This window comes from Ochotona princeps, chromosome 26 (genome assembly GCF_030435755.1).
Source record: "Ochotona princeps isolate mOchPri1 chromosome 26, mOchPri1.hap1, whole genome shotgun sequence".
In the NCBI taxonomy this organism is placed as follows: domain Eukaryota; kingdom Metazoa; phylum Chordata; class Mammalia; order Lagomorpha; family Ochotonidae; genus Ochotona; species Ochotona princeps.
In genome coordinates this window covers 18,977,239-19,000,403 of record NC_080857.1, presented here as the reverse complement: position 1 = coordinate 19,000,403, position 23,165 = coordinate 18,977,239, and the positions used below count along the sequence as shown (strand labels likewise).

The 23,165-nt window shown below is 41.5% G+C and overlaps 2 protein-coding genes across 7 annotated transcripts in view; one reads left to right on the top strand and one right to left on the bottom strand.

The window, feature by feature from the left end:
* Positions 1 to 23,165, top strand: part of LIN52 (lin-52 DREAM MuvB core complex component) — a 90,069-nt gene that overhangs the window by 2,834 nt on the left and 64,070 nt on the right. For 5 of the 6 annotated variants that reach the window (XR_009244277.1, XM_058655522.1, XM_058655523.1 and 2 more), the window contains exons 2-5: positions 25 to 99; positions 1,945 to 1,982; positions 4,653 to 4,719; positions 5,941 to 6,024. Coding sequence is in view for 5 of the 6 variants with exons in the window: in XM_058655522.1 (XP_058511505.1) it covers positions 25 to 99; positions 1,945 to 1,982; positions 4,653 to 4,719; positions 5,941 to 6,024 (264 nt within the window). In the remaining variant the exon portion in view is untranslated. Of the gene's footprint in view, positions 1 to 24; positions 100 to 1,944; positions 1,983 to 4,652; positions 4,720 to 5,940; positions 6,025 to 9,645; positions 10,219 to 23,165 lie in introns of those variants that run through there. The other variant, XM_012926797.3, reaches the window with a different exon arrangement.
* Positions 13,580 to 14,306, bottom strand: LOC101529857 (ADP-ribosylation factor 1-like). The gene has a single exon (XM_036496306.2). The coding sequence runs from the start codon at positions 14,123 to 14,125 to the stop codon at positions 13,580 to 13,582; it is 546 nt and encodes a 181-aa protein (XP_036352199.1). The 5' UTR covers positions 14,126 to 14,306.

Sequence of the window (23,165 nt, the reverse complement as noted above, 5' to 3'; positions counted from 1 at the left end):
GCTCATTTGGGTGTTTTGTTCTAGGGACAGATCTGGAAGCATCTTTGTTAAGTTTTGAAAAACTTGACCGTGCGTCACCAGATCTCTGGCCAGAGCAATGTAAGTCTTTGCTTTCTTTATATGAAAACCAACATTTGCTTGCTGTATCCTCTTTCTTCCTGTAGCTAGTGTGAAGTGATCTCTGAAAGTGGTTTCCTATTCATTTTACCCAGAAAACCCCACAAATTCATGTGAATCAAGAAACTCAAATCTTCATATTCATTTTTTTTTTTTTTGTTAAGATTTATTTTATTTTTATTACAAAGTCAGATATACTGAGAGGAGGAGAGATAGAGAGGAAGTGGAGCTGCCGGGATTAGAACCAGCGGCCATATGGGATCAAGGCGAGGACCTTAGCCACTAGGCCACGCTGCCGAGCCCGAAAAACAGCTTCATATTCATTTTAAAAACCTCTGAGGAGCTGCCTAGGCCATGAAGGTTATAGATGGTTGAAAAGCCACCAAGTCTGAAAGCTGTTCTCTTAAAGAAGTGTTGTGTTTCCATTTTACAGTGATGGAGATGGAGGGTGTGCTCAGGCTAAGCAGTAGGGCTGGACACCCAGTTCATGGCCCCAAAGCGGTGGAACTTGTGCTGTTGCACGTGCCTAAAATGCAGAGGAGTGCTACGCTGGAGGGGTGTAGAGTCTCTGATCATTGAACAAGTCCAGGTGAACAAAACAGCTGTGGCATGCCAGTACCCATGGAACTCAGATCTGGCTAATAGATACCTGTGCCCCTGGTGCCACAGTGAGATGATCCTTATCAGAAAGGAATGGATTGTGACTAACCCACAGGAGGAAGTGGCCCAGAAGAAACGGAAAAAAGTAAAGAAATTTGCGGCTTAGGAAAAAAATTTAGCATACAATAAATGTAAATGACCAGAAAAACAGTCTGCCTTTTCCAGGATAAACTAGTTTTTTTTTTTTTAAGATTTATTTTTATTACAAAGTCAGGTATACAGAGAGGAGGAGAGACAGAGAAGATCTTCCATCCGATGTTTCACTCCCCAAGTGAGCCGCAACGGGCCGATGCGCGCCAATCCGAAGCCGAGAACCAGGAACCTCTTCCAGGTCTCCCACGCGGGTGCAGGGTCCCAATGCATTGGGCTGTCCTCGACTGCTTTCCCAGGCCACAAGCAGGGAGCTGGATGGGAAGTGGAGCTGCCGGGATTAGAACCGGCGCCCATATGGGATTCCGGGGCGTTCAAGGCGAGGACTTTAGCCGCTAGGCCACGCCGCCGGGCCCTAAAATTGACTTTTCATCCCAATTCTCTATGAACTTGTGAAGCGTCTTTGTTTCTGTGGGTGAAAGAAGGCGTCCATTTCCTCACAGACTAGCCAGTGCTCATGTGGGCAGCACATACACTGCAATTGGAACTTATAGAGAAGATTTAGTGTAGCCCCTGAGCAAGGTGGCTCTCAGACTAGCTGATAGCAGATGTTACTGATCCATACCATTTTTAGTTTGTGTTTCCTTTTGGTGAAGTTGAACAGTATTCCATTTTAGAGTATCTGATTTGTATTCTGCTTTTTAATGTTTGATTCTTGCTGGAAGACATTGTAATGAGTAATTGCATTGATACAACAGCATGCCTGTGAAGAAGGTTTAGATTTCTGGTAAGAGATATTACATCTCCCCACTGTCCCAACCAGATCACTCCTGTCCCTTCACAGTTCTGGGGTGATATTCTCTGAGAAGTTGCTTCTTCACCCTCTGTCTGATTTAGATTTAGATTTCCATTTTCTGCCCTCCCATAGCACCTGTTATTGTAATACTTCAACAATATTACAATTACTCAGTTATTCCTGGTCCTCTTGTAAGCTTCTTGAAGGCAAGACTTTTATTACTCAAATCCTTTATGCCTACATGTACATGCTTATTAAATTGATGTACTTTTTCTTTCTAGTACCAGGTGTTGCCGAATTTGCAGCTTCTTTCAAAAGTGTAAGTAATAGCTTACCTAATAATTAAGTTTATCCTGAGTTTTTTTAGTACAATCTCAAATTTCTGTTATTTCTTTATTTTCATAACCTTCAAATAGTTTTGTAACTTCATTATTATAACTTTATATTGTCAACGTGTTAATTGTTCAAATGCTATATTCTGACATTTAAAAATTTTTTTTTTTTAATTTTTACTTGAAAGTGTTACAGAGAGAGAGGGAGATCTTTCATCTGTTGGTTCACTCCCCAAATGGCTGAAATGACCAGAGCTGAGCTGGTCTGAAGCCAGGAGCCAGGAAATTCTTTCGCATCTCCTTCTTGGGTGTGGGGGCCCAAGGTCTCAGGTCATACTCTGCTGCTTTCCCAAGCCATTAGCAGGAAACTGGATTGGAAGTGAAGCAGCTGGGGCACAAACTGGTGGCCATGTGGGATGTCTGTGCCCCAGGGTGGAGGACTAACCTGCTAGGCCAGTATGCTGGTGCCTATCTTGACTTTTTATTTGTTTGTTTGTTTTAGATTTAATTATTTATTTTGAAAGGCCAATTTTCAGAGCGAGGTGAGACAGATAAAGGAAGATCTTCCATCCAGTGGTTCACTCACCAAATAGCTCTAACGGCTAGAGCTGGGCCAAACCAAAGCCAGAAGACAGGAACTTCCTCTGGGTCTCCCATTGGGAGCAGGGACAGAAGTACTTGGGCTGTCCACTGATGCTTTCCAAGGCACACTAGCAGGGAGTGGAAGTAGAAAAACTGGGCCTCCAATCAGTACCTGTAAGAGGAGTTGGTACTACAGGAATCAGCTTAACCCACTATACTACAGCATCAGCCCCTAATTTGACTTTTTAGATCAAGATTCATTTATTTGAAAGAGTGACACAGAGAGAGGAAGAGACAGATCTATCCACTAGTTTACTCCTTAAATAGCTACTGTGGCTTGGGCAAGGCCAGGCCAGAATCAGGAGTGTGTAGCTACTTAGAGGTCTCCCATGTGGGTAAAGGGGCCCAAGCACTTGGGCCATCATCTGCTGCTTTCCAAGGCACATTGACAGGGGCCTGGGTCAGAAGTGGAGCACCTGGGCCTTCAACCAATGCTGCAGGCAGTCACTTAATTCACTACACCACAGCTCTGGCCATTATTTTCACATTCTGAATTGTGCTTCTAAACGCTTTTCTCAACAAACAAATTTTTAAGCTAGAGCAGTTGGAATACTTAAGGTCACATAAGTATTCTTTTTGTTCAAACTGTAATTTTCTGGGAAGTGCTACTCTTTTGTTTATTTGTTGCATTATGAGCTTAACTTGTACCTCCTTAAAGGATTTTAAAAGTTGCTCCATCAGAAACCTGAAGGAAGATGTTTGTGAGAGCCAGGGACATTTTCACTTTCTTCTTTTCTTTTTTTTTTTTTTTAAGATCTGTTTATTTTTATTGGAAAGTCAGATATACAGAAAGGAGGAGAGACAGAAGGGAAGCTGGAGCTGAGCTGATCCAAAGTCAGGAGCCTAGAGCTTTTTCCGGGTCTCCCGCACAAGTGCAGGATCCCAAGGTTTTGGGCTATCCTCAACTAGCCATTACCAGCAGACAGAAAATCTTTCTCTGTGTGTCTCCTTCTCTCTGTAAATCTGCCTTTCCAATTTAAAAAAAAAAAAAAAAAAAAGGTGAACCTCTTTAGAAAAGGAGAAAAAGCACAAACTAGCAGCACAACTTGAAAGTTATTCAGATTCTGCTAAGCGGCAGACAACTTAATCCATGTCTGTCAGATTCAAGAGCCCGTGTTCTTAGTTTTCAGCTATGTCATTGAGGAACAGAAAATAAGAATTTAAAAAAAAAATGTAATTCAGGGCCTGTCCGTGATACCAGCATCCCCTCTTGGCATTCTTGTCCCAGCAGCTTCACTTTCGATCCAGCTCCCTGCTAATGACCTGGGAAAAGCAGCTGAAGATCACGCAAGTGTTAAGGCCTCTGCTACCATGTGGGAGAACCAGATGAAGCTCCTGACTTCAACCTGGCTTTTGCTGCCATCTAGGAAGGGAGCCAGCTAATGAAATCTCTCTGTAATTCTGGCTTTCAAATAAATGTTAAAAAAAAAAAATCTGATTCAGCATCTACACGTTTAGCTTGGCAGTGTGCACATACATATTAGAGTTTTGTGTCTAGGATATCAGGAACATTCTGGGATGCCACATAAAGACCTCCCAGTATAGTCCTTCCTCTGGGTGGTGAAGTGGTGACTCCTTCTAAGGAAGGCTGTGTTGCATACTCACAGACTCAGGCTCTAGACCCAAGCTGCCTGGCCTTTGAATCCTGGCTCCTCTCACTACATAACATGGGCAAAGTGATTTTTAATCTCCCCATGTTTTGTTTGTTTGTTCTGTAAAATAGGGATAATATGTATTTTTAGGATTGATTGCTTGTAAATGTCATGATGCATATGAAGTGTTTTGTATGTTACATGTTACTGAGTAAATGTTAACTTTTTAATAAAAAATGGACTCATAACTGAAGTAGCAATTCTCAGTCTATTTGAAAAATGGGTACGTGGAATTCTTTGTTCTTTTTGATTGGCCTTTGTTAGGCTTCTATAGGGTGTGTATGTGACAAGCTACATTGAAGAAGGAAAAGTGGGTCTCATACTCTGCATGTATCTAAGTGGATATGTTCTTATTTTTGATAGCCTATTACTAGCTCCCCACCCAAATGGATGGCCGAAATAGAACGTGATGATATTGACATGCTGAAAGGTAAGCAGTGCCTTTAATTGATGATCCCCCATTTATGTTCCTCCTCAAATTATCCTTTCAATTGCTCTCAAGTTCATGGAAAAATGAAATTAATGGTTAGTTTTAGTGTCAAAAGAATTAAAATTTAAGTTCATCTTTTGTAACACTAATCCTCTTATTTAGAATCCCCTCCTCCACTTGTGCAAAAATTAAGTCACAAAGACATCTAAAGGGTCCATTGTTCTAATTCCAAATAAATATTTGTCTAATAGCCCATCAGTGTGTATTTCCCAGAGAAACTTTTCAAGTATTTTTCAGACGGATCATGCTGTTGTACTAAATGCTACTTAGATGAAAATATGAGAGTAAATTTTTATGTTAGATATAACCTCTGAAGAGAAATTTTGTATTTATGTTCAGGTTTTGTTTTATAAACTTATAGAAATGGTGTTTTGTTATTATTTCATTGTTAATAGAAATAATAGTGATTGAAAAATGACAATGGATATAATGTCCATTTTTCAAGCTGGAGATGTCAGTAAGGCTTTCTCAATGCTATGTTGAATCATACAAAGTTTTATATTTTAATGGTGCATTCATTTTGTGTGACAAATTGAATGTTATAAATAGGTCTTTATGTGTTATTGTATTTGTACTCTTTTTCATTAAGTGGATAAGCTCATTTAAGATATTCTGCAATACTGGAAATTTTCACTGATTTTGTAGGAGTGCATGTGTAAATGACTGTAGAGGGCATGTAAATCCATTTCAATAGAAATTAAGCTTGAAGGGTAGACAATTATGTTGAAGTTAATATGCTGTTTGGAATGCCCACATTTGCTATTGAAGTCCCAGGGTTCAAATTCTGGCTCCATTCCTATATTCAGCTTCCTGCCAATATGCACACTGCAGGGGATCAAATGATAGCTTGGGAGTCAAGTACCTGGGTCTCCGTTAGCTGGGTGGGAGATGCAGCTGGAGTTCCCAGCCCCCCAGCTTCGGCCTGGCACAAGCACAGCCGTTACAGGTATTTGGGGAGTGAACTAGAGAATGGGAGAGCTCTCGCTTTTCTCTCTTTTTTCCTCTCTCTCCATTCTACCTTAGCTAAGTAAGTCAGTAAATATTTAGGAAAACCATTTTCAAAAAGTAAAAATGAAGCTTGACCAAGATTCCCAGCCCAAAAGAATTGTTCCTAGAAAATAGTAGAATGAAATGCTATTGAAATAAATTATTCTGTTTCAGAGCTGGGAAGCCTCACCACGGCTAACTTGATGGAGAAGGTACGAGGCCTACAGAACCTAGCCTATCAGCTGGGGCTGGATGAGTGTGAGTACCCGGATCCCATTTATTTAGGGCTATAAGTTGTAGAACGCAGGATGAGTTCTGGTTATAATTCAGAAGGTGTCTCAGTTAAAGAAAAGTGTTTGAAGGTAAGTCAATGTAATTTAAAGTGTGTATTTTATGATAGAATATGCTGGAATAATAATTGGACTTAGAAGATATCTTAGTGCAGTAGAGTGTCAACAAGGGTGAGCTTAAACAGAGAGGAGATTTTATTATTTCTTGGTTCACATGATTGAGAAGTCCGGGGACAGAACTAGCTTTAAGGATCTCTAGATCCCTGACTCTTAGAGGTGTTGAGTGGACGTCCTCTGCTTCACCTCAAGGCTGTACTTCCTTCGTGCCTTGGTCTCATCTGGATTGCTGCAGGTAGCTTTCTTCTGGCCCTGGAGAGAGGTGAGCAAGAGCTCTGGTTTATGTGTCTTTAAATCTCATGATCCCTAAGAGAGTGTTACCCCACCCTTACCTGCTCCTACAAAACTTCCCAGGGAAGACTCTGCCCTGTTCCATCTTGGCTCAGAAACCCATCCTTGAACCAGTTGTTTGGCCAGGGAGTCTGCACCACTTTGCTGGACCATTCTGGGTTCTGGATGCAGATTTGATGCTTATTAGAGGGGCTGGTCTGACCCAAATAACAAAGGGATGTAGTACAGACCAGTAACATACTGGCCACCTTGGGTAATGCTTTAACATTTCCCGTTTACACCCGTTTGCTCTTCATTCGTTCAGTTTAAAATCATTCCCTTATAAATGTTTTCACTTTTAGTAGTGTGTTTTCTGTAAAGCTAGAGAAGAAATTATAATAAATTCTCACTTTGTAAGACAAGCAGTTGTAGCTTTGTTCTCAGAGAGTGTCTGCTGACACCTTCATTAATCACTATTTTGAGAGTAAGTATTGTTAGTATGGTTCTCATGTTTAAAAAATGCAGGTTTGTAGCAATCCCACATATAGTTTGATAAGTTATTTTTACTGTTTCTTTAAAAATGCTATATTTGTTCACATCATTGATAAGAATACATGCAAATTTAAAATTTCACTGTAGATTCAATTTAGGATTCCTAGTTTTTGACCAACAAATCAATCATCACTTCCTTAGCCCTCTGTATCTGTTTTTTATTTCCATTGTTACTGTTAACAGCAATTGGCTTTCTTTTACCAAGAAACATTTTAAATCATTTCATGAATCAAGATATAGAAAACAACAAACTTCTTTGAGATATGGTTGCTAGGTGGTCTTTTAGGTTCACTTACTGGTCCTAACTTATGCATACTAGTGATTTATTTCTTGTGATTAAAGTTTGTATCTTGGCAGAATTACTTATTATTATGTATGTCATGGAACTCCATGGTTTATAACAAAAAGGCAAATGTTACATGATTAAATTCATGAATGCAAGGTCTGTATAGTATAACATAATCATAATGACCAGCTTTTTATCAGTGGGATAATAGGATGCCAGTGCATGAAAGGTAAGGACTTTAGCCACTAGGCTACTGTGCCGGGGCCATGTGGCTGTACTTCTAATCCAGCTCCTTGCTAGTGCTCCTCGCAAAGCAGTAGAAGGTGGTACAAGTGCTTGGGCTTCTGTACCCATGTGAGAGGCCCAAATAAACCTCCTGGCTCTTGGCTTCTGTTTGGCTCAGTCCTGGCCATTGCAACCATTTGGGGAGTAAACCAGTGGATGGAGGATCTCTCTCTCTCTCTCTTTCTCGCTGTCTCTCTCGCTCTCCCTTTCTAACACTGCCTTTAAAATAAATAAAATACATTTTTTTAAAAAAAGATTCTATGTTAGCAAATGTATTTGCAAACTATATTGTTTCCAATTAGTTGCAGCTGAATCTGGTATAGTCCCTCTGATTAGCTTCTTTTTCTGCTTTCCAAATGAGAAAAATAAGGAAATATTTATTCCTACTTTTAACCATGAAAAATTTTAAACATATGCCTGAGTAAAAGACAACAGACTAATGAGTTCATGTTCCCATAATCCAACTTTAGTAATTAATATCCCATAGCTACTTTAAAGCAAATACAGACATATTACTTCATTGTCGCATAAATTTTTATTTGTGTTTCCCCAAAAGACAGAAAGGATAGGTTGGAATAAAAATTGTCAAAAAATTATTACAATTCCTTTATTGTATTCTAAAAATGTTTAAAAAAGTCATTTAATATAATCAACCAGATCCAATCCCTGTTTGGTCAAAAATGTCTTTATCCAGTTGGTTTGTCAGGATCCAAAGAATTTTCCAATACTATTTGATATATTTCTAAGTTTCTTTTAATCTTAGTTTTACCTGCCTATTGTTTTCCCTTGTTACTTATTGAAGCTAGTCATTTGCTCTCTAGATATTTCTCACATTCTGGATGTTTTATTTAAAGATTTATTTTATTTTTATTGGAAAGTCAGATATACAGAGAGGAGGAGAGACAGAGAGGAAGATCTTCCATCCGATGATTCACTCCACAAGTGGCCACAACGGCCGGAGCTGAGCCAATCTGAAGCCAGGAATTCAGAGGCTCTTCTGGGACTTCCATGCGGGTGCAGGGTTGCAAGGCTTTGGCTGTCCTCGACTGCCTTCCTAGGCCACAAGCAGGGAGCTGGATGGGAAGTGGAACAGCTGGGATTAGAACCAACAGCCATATGGGATCCTGGTGCATGCAAGGCAAGGACTTCAGCTGCTGGCTACCACGCTGGGCCCACATTCTGGATTGTGTTGATTACATCCCAGTAGTAGTGATCACAATGTTAAAAGGTCCCTTTTTATTTACCAGTGATTTAGATAGAAATGGTTGCAGAGATACAGGCTTGATTTTTATTTTCATTTCAGCAAAAATATTTCATATGTGGTGTTATACCTTGATCAAGGGGATACCTTGCTTCCTTTTTATTATATAATACTAGTAGTTGATAAAGGTATTGTCTGCCTGATCTGTTCAATATCAATTTCTCTTATCAGACTTACACACTTTTATTATAGGTTGCAAGGTGGTGATTTTCTGAGTCTATCTTTTCTTAGTGGCTAGTGCTTTCTATGATGGATTCGATCCTATCAGCTGCTCACTTTCCTTGAAAACTGTTCCTACTAACACAGCAAAATAAATGATTCTCTTTATTTTTCAATTTTCAGAGTCATGAGTCAGCTCCTTAAACATTTTAGTGTAGTATTTTAGTGGCTTTCACAAAATCATAAACTTGATATGATTTTTAATTTGCTTTCTGTTCCACACAGTCATTGCTACTGTTAAGTGTTTGTATTTCTAAAAAAAAAAAAAAAGGTTTTAAAGTTGCCTAACCCAGTTACTTTAAACTGTATAATAGAAATGATGGTTTCTGCTGGAGAAGTTCTATGAACACCACTGAGATTTTTCAAAATTATATTTAGCTCACATTTCAGCCTCACTTCAACTTCTGCAGCAAGTCTTTGTAACTGACTGCCATTTTCCTTGACTGTAGCAAAGTTAGGTGACATTAAGAAAAAGAAGCTTTAAAGGTAGAATTGGAAGTAATTACAATGATATGTATTGGACTTCTGGGGTGCAGTCTCTTTGTTTTATTGTATATAGTATATTTGCATAAAAACAAGATTTTTTTTTGTCATTACAGATTACTCATCTACTCTGGGGGTTGGCTTTTACTTGACACTCTAATCTGATATTTCGATGTCTCAATCCTCTTTCCTGCATTAATTGAGAGGCTGACATGGATGAAAAATAAGCAGTAGGAACTGAAGAGTCCCTAAAGACCAGTGAGCCCGTTTTCATGCAAATATTGACACTGATAAAGATGATGAGAAGGAAAAAAAACGCAAAATATATTTGTCCTCAAAACATGATTGTTTTCCTCTTCCCAAGAGCGTGGTTAAATATTAGTGTAGAGATATTATAAGCCTTTGCTTGCTGATAGTAAGTTGATTGTGGTTTTTGGGACATGCAGTCTACCCTTTGATGTGGTCCATGACTGTGCCTCAGATAACTCTTTTGGGGTACAGATTTTGGACTACATTTGTAAGCTGTCACATAATAAGCATCTCTTAGCTTGATTTGAACCATTAATTTGTATAGAATTCCTTTGAAATATATAGAAAAACAAACAAACCAAAAAAACAAAACTCTGCTTTGGTATATAAAGAATTCTATTTCTAGTACTGACTGAGTTTAGTGTTCTTCCTCATTTAGTAGATCTACTGTAATCACCTTCTAACCGGTCACTGTCTTTCAATGCCCCAATCCAATTCATCCTATTCACTACAACCAGATTTGTTTCTGTGAAGTATCATTTACCAGTGCTGGTGTTGTGCAGCAAGTTAAAGGACCGTTTGCTTCGGCTTTGTCTTTGCTAATAAGTCATTGGTAATACTTCATTACTATTCAGATTCCTGGAATTCAGATTCCACTGAAAATTGTCTACACTGAATCCCTTGCATCATCTCTAGCTTTCATACTTAATATCCCCTACCACAACACCATATGCTGTTCCCACTGGAAGTGCTTTTCCTAGAACATTTTTTCATCTTAGTTCTGTTCATGCTATTCCTTTTTCTGAGAATGTCCACTCTTGGTTTTCAGAATCTCTTTTTCATGCTTGGTCTTAAAGTGAGCTGTCTGCTGGACTCTTTGATTCACTTGTAAGACACATAACCATTCTTTGAGGAGACCTTTCGTATGTGCCTCACCCCTGGGGTTGACTAACTTTTTAAGATGAGAATTATTTTTCTTAGGCTGCCTTTGTAGCTCACAGAGGCCAGCATGTAGTAAGCATGCAGGGTGTTTTACTTGGTGACTGTATTATCATCTGATACCTTCAAATGAAATGACAGAATTCTTCTAATGTAGTCCATTAACTTAAAATTGAAAAGGTAGATGCTTCTGGAATTGTTCTTTAATTTCTTTCCTTTTTTTTTTTTTTTTAAAGATTTATTTTTATTACAGCCAGATATACACAGAGGAAGAGAGACAGAGAGGAAGATCTTCTGTCCGATGATTCACTCCCCAAGTGAGCCGCAACAGGCCGGTGCGCGCCGATCCGATGCCGGGAACCTGGAACCTCCTCCGGGTCTCCCACGTGGGTGCAGTGTCCCAATGCATTGGGCCGTCCTCAACTGCTTTCCCAGGCCACAAGCAGGGAGCTGGATGGGAAGTGGAGCTGCCGGGATTAGAACCGGCGCCCGTTGGGATCCGGGGCTTTCAAGGCGAGGACTTTAGCCGCTAGGCCACGCTGCTGGGCCCTTCTTTCTGTTTTTTTAAGATTTTTTTTTATTGGAAAGGTAGATTTACAAAGAGAAGGAAAAACAAAGAGAAAGATCTTCAGTCTGCTGGTTCACTCCCCAAATGGCCACAACAACCAGAGCTGAGCCAATCTGGAGCCAGGAGCTTCATCCAGGTCCCCCACATGGGTGCAGGACCCCAAGCACTTGGGCCCTCCTTGACTCCATGCTTTCCCAGGCACATTAACAGAGAGCTGGATGAGAAGTGGAGCAGCTAAAAAAACAAATGACATGCATTGGGATGCAGGGATTGCAGGCAGCGGTTTGACTTGCTGTGTGCCATAATACCAGCTACCGTGTGTGTATTCTCCATCACCTGTTGTGATTACTGTAGCTTTGTGGTAAGTTTTGAAACTGAGATACATGATGTGTGAATTTTCTACATTAGTTCTTTTTCAAGATTGTCTTGGTTATGCTAGGTCCCTTCAGTGTCCTTACACCTTTTAGCAGTTATATTCAAAGTGCAGATCAGTTTGGGGAGTGCTATTACTTAAATAATATTATGGCCATCTGTGAACATGGTGCATCTTTCCATTTATTTAGGTCTTTTTAAAATTTCTTAAATCCAGGGCAAGCTTTTGGACAGTAGGACACCAATTGAAATCCCCTCATCAGAATCCTCAGGTATAGCGCCAGCTCCACTCCTGCCTCCAGTTTCCTGCCAGTGCACACCCTGGGAGGAGGGCAGTGACGGCTCAGCTCCCTGGGTTCCTGCTACCCACTTGGGTGATGTAGATTGGTTCCTGATTGCTGGCTTCTGCCTCCAGCTGCTGCTGCTGTATTTAGGGAGTGAGTTGGTGGATGATGGGTGCTCTCTCTATACTATCTGGCTATTTCTGCCCCCCATTAAGTAAAAGTTAAAGGGAAAAAATTAATTCTAATGCCAGTAACGTGTTGTGGCTTCCTTTCTTCCTTCTTTTTTTAAAAAATGATTTATTTACTTATTTGAAATCAGGGAGTGGGGAATAGTACAAAAGATTACTTCCATCTGTTGGTCACAGGTCACAGCAGCAAAATCTGGTCCAGATGGAAAGTACTCCATCCTTGTCTCCTACATGGATGCAGGGACCCAAGTTCTTGGGACGTCTCTGCCGCCTTTCCACACTCATTAGGAAGAGCTGGATCAAAAGAGCAGCCAGGACTCGAGCCAGAACTCTTGATATTGGATGCTGGTGTCGCAAGGGGAAGCTTCACTTGTTGCATTACAACAGTGGTCCTGATTGCTCTTTTTTTAAAATAGAGTTTTTATTCTAATAGCCTTGATTACAATGTCTATCGACATGAAAACTGCAAACTGGTGTGCAGAACAGTTGATCACCAGTCATATGTTAAAAGCAGTAAGAAGTCCCAGACACCAAATAAAAAGAATTCTGGGATATCCTTCAAGATCAATTTAAAAATTTCTGCTTCTTAGGGGTTTAGCAAAATACAAAAGAAAATGTAGAGGTCATCATCATTTTCAAAGGCAAATCAGACTCCTGCAGGCTGAGGGAGAAAAAGCGATTTTGCACATGGAGATGGTGGGTATGCTTGGGATCCGCCACCCTCCTGGCTTACCGTGCTCCTGCTGGCAAGGCACCAGACATCCTGCCAGCCAGTCTGAGCCACACTGTGAGCATGCATGTGCTGTGGACAGACAGGTTCCCACTCTGGCCATGTAGTTACCAAGGAGGCATGAGGGGAAGAATAGGCATCTGGGCCACCTGGCCCATCTGTGATGAGACAGTGTGAGCACAAGTGCAAACATCCCATCATGGAATTCAGGGAGGCACAAAATCGAGTGCGGTTGGCTTGGTCACCATTTCTTGGATTCCCAAAGGGGAGCAGACAGACCAACCAGTATGGATTAGTGCTCAGGCACTCACACCAGAGTTTGCACTAAGTAACAGGGTTGTTCCGTACTCTCTTTAGCTTATATTTAACTGGAAAAAAAAAAAACTGAACACAGGTTATAAACCAGTTACCAGACGGATCTCAGTAGATCTAACCCAGAAATGAGTCTGGCACTTAATTTAATACTGTTATAGATTCCTGGAGGCCAGGCATCAGTGTGCCTAAATCCCCTCTCATGTGCCCAGCCATGAGTTTTCTTTTTCCAATGGAAGTATGTGTTGTGCACCAGAAACTGCCTCAGTGGAAAAACTATTTACATTCAGTAAAAACCTGGCTGCTGTCTGGACAGCATGCTGTGATGTACACTGGCCAACCCATGGCGACACGGAGAGGAAAGCCAGGGCCCGAGAGAGGGCAGTGGACTGGGGCAGCGTTCCCCCTTCACTTCTGGTTCTGGAGCTGTTTGGACAGCCAGTCCAGGCCCTCGTAGAGCCCGTCCCCGCTGGTGGCGCAGGCAGCCTGGATATACCAGCTCCTGCAGCGGAGAGAGTGCAGCCCCAGCTTGTTTGTGATTTCAGCCACAGTCATGGCGTTCGGGAGGTCCTGCTTGTTGGCAAACACCAAGAGGGCGGCATCTCGGAGCTCTTCCTCCATCAGCATCCCCAGGAGCTCCTGCCGCGCCTCGTTTATACGCTCTCGGTCATTGCTGTCCACCACGAAGATCAAGCCCTGGGTGTTAGCGAAGTAGTGGCGCCACAGCGACCGAATCTGGTCCTGGCCGCCCACGTCCCACATGGTGAAGCTGATGTTCTTGTACTCCACCGTCTCCACGTTGAAACCCACCGTGGGAATGGTGGTCACGGTCTCCCCGAGCTTCAGCTTGTACAGGATCGTTGTCTTCCCTGCAGCATCCAGGCCCACCATGAGGGTATACATTTCCTTTTTGCCAAAAAGGCCCTTGAAGAGGTTTGTAAAGATGTTCCCCATGTTTGTAGACAAACCACAACAGCCGCGGGGGATGGCCTCTCTGAGTCAGGCGTTGGTTTCACTGCACGAGATGGCGGCTCTGACGGCAGTTACCACAGCGCACGTGAAGCCGCCGTGGGGGGCACCATAGTTATGTAGTTTTTTTTTTTCAAGATTTATTTTTATTGGAAAGTCAGATACTGAGAGAAGGAGAGACAGAGAGGAAGATACTCGTTCCGTTGATTCACTCCCCAAGCGGCCTGGCTTTCCTCTCTCACCGATCATCTTCTGTGCCAAAAAACAATGCAACTTTTCAATTAGCAGTAGTTCCACAGAAAAACTTGTGCGTCTAAGTTGGCTTGTGATATCACAGACTCATCTGCCCTCTGGGCTTATGATTTTTGAAAAAGCAGCTACTTGTACGAAGCAATTATTTTCTACCTGGATAAAATTTCTATAGAACTCTCTGTTGGGTTTTAATTTTAGTAGATGGAGGGATGGGGAGGAAAATAGCTGCAACTCTTAAAACCTGGATATGCTTTTTTTGTGACCTGGCAAGGTGGTTTTCTTCCTTGGGTTCCCCTCTTCCCCCGCCCCCTTTGGTTTTGAAGCCTGTACCATCCTGTAACACTCCTTACTGGATGGACAAGACTCATTCAGCTCTTAACCTCTAGATGGCAGCATGAGTCTTACTGTACTACTAGTTTTTCCTGAGTTTTGAATTGGATTTCTGATTTAGGTAAAACAATTAATGTGGTTTTGCCAGTCTGCTTGCATAACTTTATGATGCTTTGCTTGATTTTTTTAAAGACTTATTTATTTGAAAGTAAGAATTACAGAGACAGAGACACAGAGGCAGATCACCCATCTTCTGGTCTGCTCCCCAGATGTCTGCAATGACCAGGGCTGGGCCAATCTGAAACCAGGAGCTAAGGACCAGGGGTCTCATCCTGGTATTCTACGTAGGTGCAGGAGTTCAGACACTTGGAGCATCCTCCACGACCCCTCCCAGGTAATCAGAAAAGGGAGCTGGATTAGAAACTGAGCAGTGGGACATGATCTCTTGCCCAAATGGGTTGCCAAATGTCTCAGGTATTGCTACATCTACACTGAACCCACCTTGCTTGATTTCTACACTTTTCTTTTTCATTTTTTAAAAAAGACTTATTTATTTTTATTGAAAGGCAGATTTATAAAGAGAAGGAGATACAGGAAAAAAGATCTTCCATTCTCTGGTTCGCTCCCCAAATGGCTGCAATGGCCAGAGCTGAACTGATCGAAAGCCAGGAGCCAGGAGCTTCTTTCAGGTCTCTCCCATGTGGGTGCAGAGTCCCAAGGCTTTAGGCCATCCTTTACTGCAGAGAGCTGTGGCTTTGGGGACACGAACCAGCACCCTTATGGGAACCTGACATTTGGAGGTGGAGGATTAGCCAATTGAACCATCTTGCCAGGCCCAACATGTGTTTACATAACTCACTGTGCCATAATGCTGGCCCTGAAATAGTCTTTAAAAAGCTTTTTAGGCCTGGTACTAGCCTTGTGATTAAATCCTCGTTTTAGGATCGCTGGGATCCAATATGGGTGCTGGTTCATATCCTGGCTGCTCCATATCCCTTCTAGCTCCCTGGTTGTAGCCTGAGAAAACAGTAGAGGATGTCCAAAGCCTTGGGACCCTGCACCTGCGTGGGAGACCTGGAAAAAGCTCCTGGTTCCTGGCATTGGATCAGCTCAGCTCCGGCCATTTCAGCCACCTAGAGAGTGAACCAGTGGATGGAAGATCTCTCCTTCCCTCTGCAAATCTGACTTTCCAATCAAAATAAATAAATCTGTATTTTAATGACTGTAACATTAAGTATATTCATTATGTGTGGTTGGTGGAGATACTTGATGTAAAAAGATTATACCATATCCGTATTAGTTGTAAAAGTAAACAAGTAGGTTCAGACACTGTAGTTTGATTTAGGCTGCCATTTGCAGTGCCACCATCCCAAATTAGAGTACTAGTTTGAATCCTGTTTGTACATCTTCTAATCCAGCTTCCTGTAATGTGCCTGGGAAGGCAGCAGATAATGCTACAGATGATGGTACAAGTGTTGTGGCCTTTGTTACCCATGAGAGAGAACAGAATGGAGTTCTTGTCTCGTGGCTTTACTCTGGCCCAGCCCTCGCTGTGGCTGTCGTCTGGGGAGTGAACCAGCAGCTGGAAGATCTGTTTCTCTATCTCTCTGTTGCTATGCCTTTCAAATAAGTCAGAGGTAGGAAGCTTTTTTCCTGCCAAGGTCCATTTGTGTATTTATAACATAATCCACAGGCCACATAAAATTATCAGCTTAAAAATTAACCTACAGGGCCCAGCGCGGTAGCCTAGTGTCTAAAGTACTTGCCTTGTATGCATTGGGATCCCATATGGGTGCCGGTTTGTGTCTCAATGGCCCTGCTTCTCATCCAGCTCCCTGCTTGTGGCCTAGTAAAGCAATAGAGGATAGCTCAAGGCCTTGGGACACTGTGCCCATGTGGGAGATCTGGGAGAAGTTCCTGGATCCTGGCTTCAGTTGGACTCAGCTTAGGCCATTGCTGCTACTTGCAGAGTAAACCAGGGGACAAAGATTTTTCTCTGTCTCTCCTTCTCTCTGTAAATCTTCCTTTCCAATAAAAATAAATAAATCTTTATTTTAAAAAAAGCCATGGAACTTGATTTAAAAACAATGTTAAAGTGTAATATTAAATTTAAAATACAAATTTCTCAATGCCATCTGCAACTTATCTTTGTTTTATTTGTTTTATACATAGTAGTCATTAATGTGGCATCCCATGTAGATGGTAATGCTATATAAAATCTAGAAACCCTACTTCTAAAAGACCCGGAGTTATTTCTCATAATTTGAAATTGTCCATTTAATTTTTAAGTATCTTGTTTTTTAAAATGTATTATGATAATGCGAAATAAAACATGCCATTATTTTTCCATTTTTCCTTTGGTTAACAAATTAGAATACACAAACCCTCAAATTACCTTTAAGGCTTATATGCATTATATCTTTTATCCATTAGTCAAGTTATTTCATAAACCCAGTGTTGCCTCTGAAATGGTTTTAAACACAAAGAGGATTTTATCATAAAATGCTTGTAGTGTTTTCTTCTGATGATTTTGGGGGAAGGGGAAAGCTAGTGGAATGTTTTCAGAGTATGAATTACTTTGGGTGGGGGTTGTTTTAGAGTATAATTCTGCAAAATGTATGGTAGGTGAAAAGTTCATGGTGAAACAAAAGTCAGCATTTAGGGAATAACTAAGTGAATTATAGTTCATCCTCAATGTAGAATACAATGTAATGATTAAAAATCACATTGAAGTATTAAAAAGCATTTAATGACAGATGAATGTTGATAATATGTAAGGACCATAGCAAGTGGGGGGGAGGAGGTTACAAAAGTAGTATTTCCTTTTTGTTCTGTATTTCCTTTTTTTTTTTTTAAAGATTTATTCATTTTTATTATAGCCAGATATACACAGAGGAGGAGAGACAGAGAGAAAGATCTTCCGTCCGATGTTTCACTCCCCAAGTGAGCCACAACGGGCCGATGCGCGCCGATCCCATGCCGGGAACCTGGAACCTCTTCCGGGTCTCCCACGCAGGTGCAGTGTCCCAATGCATTGGGCCGTCCTCCACTGCTTTCCCAGGCCACAAGCAGGGAGCTGGATGGGAAGTGGAGCTTCCGGGATTAGAACCGGCGCCCATATGGGATCCCAGGGCTTTCAAGGCGAGGACTTTAGCCGCTAGGCCACGCCGCCGGGCCCTTCCTTTTCTTTTTTAAATTTGTTTTTAAAGTTTTTATTGTATTTGAAGAGAACAAGTGAACTCCCCATCCTCTGGGTTACTTCCCCATATACCCCAAATTGCTAGGAGGACAGGAACTGGGAGGCAGACAGTCCAGGCAAGAACCCAGTACCTGGAGCCATCACCTGCTACCTCCCAGGGCCCACACAGGGGAGAAGCTGAAATGGATTATGACACAGCAAGTTAAACTTGGACACCTACCTTCTGTATCAGTGCGACTGTTTAAAGTCATATCTGTTCTCTTCCATTCCTGCTGATGTGCCTGGAAAGCAGCGATACTGGTCCAAATTCTTGGACATCTGCCACCCACAGAGAAGACCCCAGTGGAAGTGCTGGCTTCTGGCTTCAGCCTGATCTGGTCCTGGCTAATACTGACATTTGAGGAGTGAACCAGTCCCCCATCTCCATCTCCTATTCTTCTCTATCACTGAACCTTTCAAATAAATACATAAACCCTTTTTTAAAAAGTGTAACTTACTGGGGATGGGTATTGTGCCTCAGCAGGATAAGCCCAAGTCTTGGCTTCACCACTTGTGATTCAGGTTCCTGTTAATGCATGCTGGGAGATAGCAGATGATGGCTCAAGGGCTTAAGCCCTCGACCCATGTGAGAAACCTAGATGTCTCTAGGCTTTGGCATGGCACAGCTCTGCTGCTGTAGGCATCTGGGGAGTGAACCAATGGTTGGACACTCGTGTGTGTGTGTGAGAGAGAGAGAGAGAGAGAAACAGAGAGAAACTGCCTTCTAAATAGTGAAGAAAAATAACAATTGAAAATGTAGCTAGGAATAGAACCTACATAGGATACTGATGTCTTGATATTTTCACTTTTTTTTTTTTTAAAGATTTATTCATTTTATTACAGCCAGATATACACAGAGGAGGAGAGACAGAGAGGAAGATCTTCCGTCGATGTTTCACTCCCCAAGTGAGCCGCAACGGGCCGATGCGCGCCGATCCGAAGCCAGGAACCTGGAACCTCTTCCAGGTCTCCCACACGGGTGCAGGGACCCAATGCATTGGGCCGTCCTCAACTGCTTTCCCAGGCCACAAGCAGGGAGCTGGATGGGAAGTGGAGCTGCTGGGATTAGAACCGGCGCCCGTATGGGATCCCGGGGCTTTCAAGGTGAGGACTTTAGCTGCTAGGCTACGCCGCTGGGCCCGATATTTTAACTTTTAAGCCAAACTTTGATCTCTCTATGTGCTTTTAGAAGTACTACTTTTCCATTTAGCAAGATTTTCCTTTCTGGTTGATGCTATCTGTAATCCCTATTATTTAATTTGGGTTATTATAATGTCAAACCTGTAGCATTTTATAAATAAATAGTAAATTACTAGTATAATTTGGCCTGGCTGAATTCCTTTCTCTATTTTTGTTTAAAAGACTTATTTATTTTTAGTGGAAAGGCAGATTTACAGAGAGAAGGAGAGACAGAAAGATGTTCCATTTGCTGGTTCACTCCCCAAATAGCTCTAGCTTAAGCTGATCTGAAGCCAGGCACTTCTTTCAAATCTCCCACATGGTACTCATATGGATCCTGGCATTGGTGGTGAAGGATTAGCCAGTTGAGCCATTGCACCAGGTCTTTCTTTCTAAAAGTTCAGACTAAGAAAAATGAAGTTCTATCTTTCTTTTTTTGACATGTTCTGACAATCCACTTGAATGCTATGCTTAAAATTGTCATTTAAACATTCTTGAAACACCATTTTTCTTGAAAGCCAAAGTGTCAGAAAAGAACTTGCATAAGGAGCTAATAACTCAGCTGTTTTTGTATAAATATTTTAGAATTAGAAAGGCATTAACTGGGCAAATTTTAGTCTCACATTAATAACTATAACTTAAGTCACTTCATTATCAAGTCAGGGACTAGTACTGTGGTATGGTGGGTAAAATCACTGCCTTCATTGGTGGCATCCCATATGACTACTAGTTTAAATCCTGGCTACTCTACTTTTGATTCAGCTACCTGCTAGTGGCCTGGGAAGGCAGCAGAACATGGCCCAATTTCTTGGGCCCTGCCTCCATGTGGAAAACTCAAAAGAAACTCCTGGTTCCTGGCTTTGGACCGACTAAGCTCTGGCTATTGTGAATGTTTAGGAGTGAACAAGCAGGTGGAATATCACTTTCCTTCTCTAACTCTGCCTTTCAGAATTACAAATACATACATAAATGCTTAAAAACATTTATTAAATCCATAGAAGTCAACTTCCTATAAGTACATGGAAACCATTATGGCTAGTGTTGTAAGAAGTAGAGAGTGAATTAGTAATATGTGATGATGGAGATAGGAGTCCGGCTCCTGGTTCCTGTCCAATTTTACTATATGTGCTGCCAAAGCGAGCACAGGTTTCTGGCTTCAGATTGGCTCAACTCCAGCCATTGCAACTGTTTGGGGAATGAATCAAAGGACGGAAGATCTTCTTCTCTGTCTCTCCTTTTCTCTGTATATCTGACTTTCCAATAAAAATAAATAAATAAAAATAAAGGCTTATTCATTTTATTGTAAAGGCAGATCAGATTGACAGAGAGGAGAGATAGAAAGATCTACCATCCATTGGTTCACTTCCCAAATGGCCACAAGAGCTGGAGCTAAGATGATTCAAAACCAGGAGCCAGGAGCTTCTCCAAGGTCTCCCACACTGGTGCAGGGTCCCAAGGCTTTGAGCCATTCTCCTGCTTTTCCAGGCCAGAGGCAGAAAGCTGGATGGGAATAGCAAGGATACAAGTCAGTGCTTGCAAGGGGAGGAATAGCCAATTGAACTATTGCACTGGGCCCTAAAATATAGCTTTTAACATTAAGAAACAATAGTAGTGTTGTAAGAACTGGAGCTACACCTTGAGAAAATAAATCTCTGTCCACTTCCTCAATCAGCAGAGAAAATTAAAAAGCTACATGAAGAAGGAAACACATTTTCATGCAAGTTTCTTGAGGTTCAGTGCCTGAAGTGGAAGAGTCTGGAAGCCACTGTCATTAAAGCTTAGGAAATCAGTGCAGCAACATCCCTTGTGGCTTCCTGTCCGGGAGTTTCTGTATTTCAGTTTTTAGACCCTTGTAAAATTGAATACATTATACCTAATGTGGAAAATGGGAACAATAACAGTAAGTCCCTGTTCCATATATCCCAAAATATACACAATAGAAAATGATCAATTGTTGATATCACATTGTGTTGTAATTACATTAAAATTTTTATTAAAACTCTGGCTTGACAGAATACAATTGAGTTGTCATATATCTCTCTCTGATTTTTTTTTTTTTTATATTTATCTGAAAGGAAAAGAGTTCCCATTTGCTAGTTCACTTCCCAAACTCTTAATAGCTGGGACTCAGCCTGATCACAGTTGGAAACTAGTAACTCAGTCCAGATCTTCAGTTAAGTGGCAGGGACCCAATTCTCTGTGTTGTCACTTGCTGCCTCCCAGGGCGTGTGTGTATTAGCAGCAGCTGGATTGGGAGTAGAGGAGATGGAGCTAGCTTGGGAGTTATAAGATCTTGATCATCAGAAGCAGATCTGCTCCTCTGCTAACTTGACAAGTGGCCTCTCTCTAAGTTGCCTTTTTTTTTTTTTTAACATTTGTTGTTGTTGTTGTTGTGAAGTCAGCTATAGAGAGGAGGAGAGACCAAGAGGATTCACTGCCCAAGTGGTCACAATGGCCAGAGCTGAGTTGATCCAAAACCAATCCAAAGCCAGGAGCCCCTTCCAGGTCTCCCCCTTGGTGCTGGATCCCAAGGCTTTAGGCCATTCTCTACTCCTTTCCCAGGCCACAAGCATGGAGCTGGATGGCAAGCAGGGCTGTCAGGATTAGTACCAGAGCCCATATGGGATCCTGGCGCATGCAAGGTGAGGACTTTAGCTACTAGGCTACTGTGCTGTGCACTGGGCCCTTTTGTCTACAAAATAGAAGTAATAATAATGTCTAGCTGTATCTGATTGGATTCTTGTGGGTTTTAAGCTGTACGGTGATGATTGTGAATCTTAATGATCTTGAATTTTGACATCTGTTCTAAATTTTTGTTGTTCATTTACTTTTGAGGCAGAAAGAGAAGAAAATAGAGAAAAATAAACAGAGACAGTATCCCAAATGCCTGCAGTGGCTGGGGCTTGTCCAGGCCAAAGGCAAGAGCTGGGAACCTGATCCAAGTTTCCCCATTTGGTGGAAGGAATCCAACCAATTGAGCCGTCACTGCTGCCTCCCAGGGTGTGTTAGCAGGAAAGTGGAATCGGGTGCAGAGGTGGAACATTCTCACATGCATGTGGTATCTTGTTATTCTCATATGTCAAGCAGTGTCTTATTAACCAATGAGCCAAATACCTGTACCAACTCCTTTCTATAACCTATATATGTTTACTTATTTATTTAAGACAAAGAACAGCAGAGAGAAAGAAACAACAGACCATGGGCATGGAGTCTTACATATTATAGTGAAAATGTGAACAATAAGAGAAAGTATAGGTAAATGGAATATTATTTAAATTAGAATGTTTGGGGTTCACATTGTGCAGCAGATTAAGCCACCATTTGGGATGTTGACATCCCATGTTGGAGAACTTTGAGTCCTAAGCGCTCTCGTAACCCATCTCCCTGCTAACTTTTACCCCTGCCACTCATGTGGAAACTGGATGGAGTTTCTGGAGCCTGTGTTTGACCTAACCCAGCTCTAGCTGTTGTGGCCATTTGGGGAGTAAACCAATGTGTAGAAACGGCTGTTTTCTGTTTCTCCCTCCCCCTCTCATGATCTGCTTTTCAAGTAAATAAATTTGTCTTTTATAAGAATTTCAAAATTTTGTGAATTAAACATTTTCAGGAAAGTGAAAATACAAACCACAGGTTAGGAAAAATATTTTACAAATTATGTATTTGATAAGAGACTTGTGTCCAGAATAAAGAACTCCTCAACAACAAAGATACACAATTTTAAAAATGAGCAAGAAGATTCTGGAGTGTAGGCTAATTGTCTGCCTGCAACATCAGCATCTCATATGGTGCCAGTATTAGCTGCTCCCTGCTAATAGCCTGGGAAAGCAGGGACTGCTGCACTTCTATTGGAAACTGGGAAGAAGCTCCTGGCTTCTGACTTTGGATCAGCTCAGCTGAAATGAAAATAAAGAAGTGAATCTTTTTTAAAAAATAATAAAAGGAAGGAAATGAAGTGGCTTTCCCAGGGTTACCTTCCTAGTAAGTTTGTGATGGAACCAGTCATCTTTTATCTTAGAGCATGGAGAT

What these genes read in the sequence shown, in the direction of transcription:
- LOC101529857 (XM_036496306.2), bottom strand. Translation starts at nt 14,125, where the DNA reads ATGGGGAACATCTTTACAAACCTCTTCAAGGGCCTTTTTGGCAAAAAG.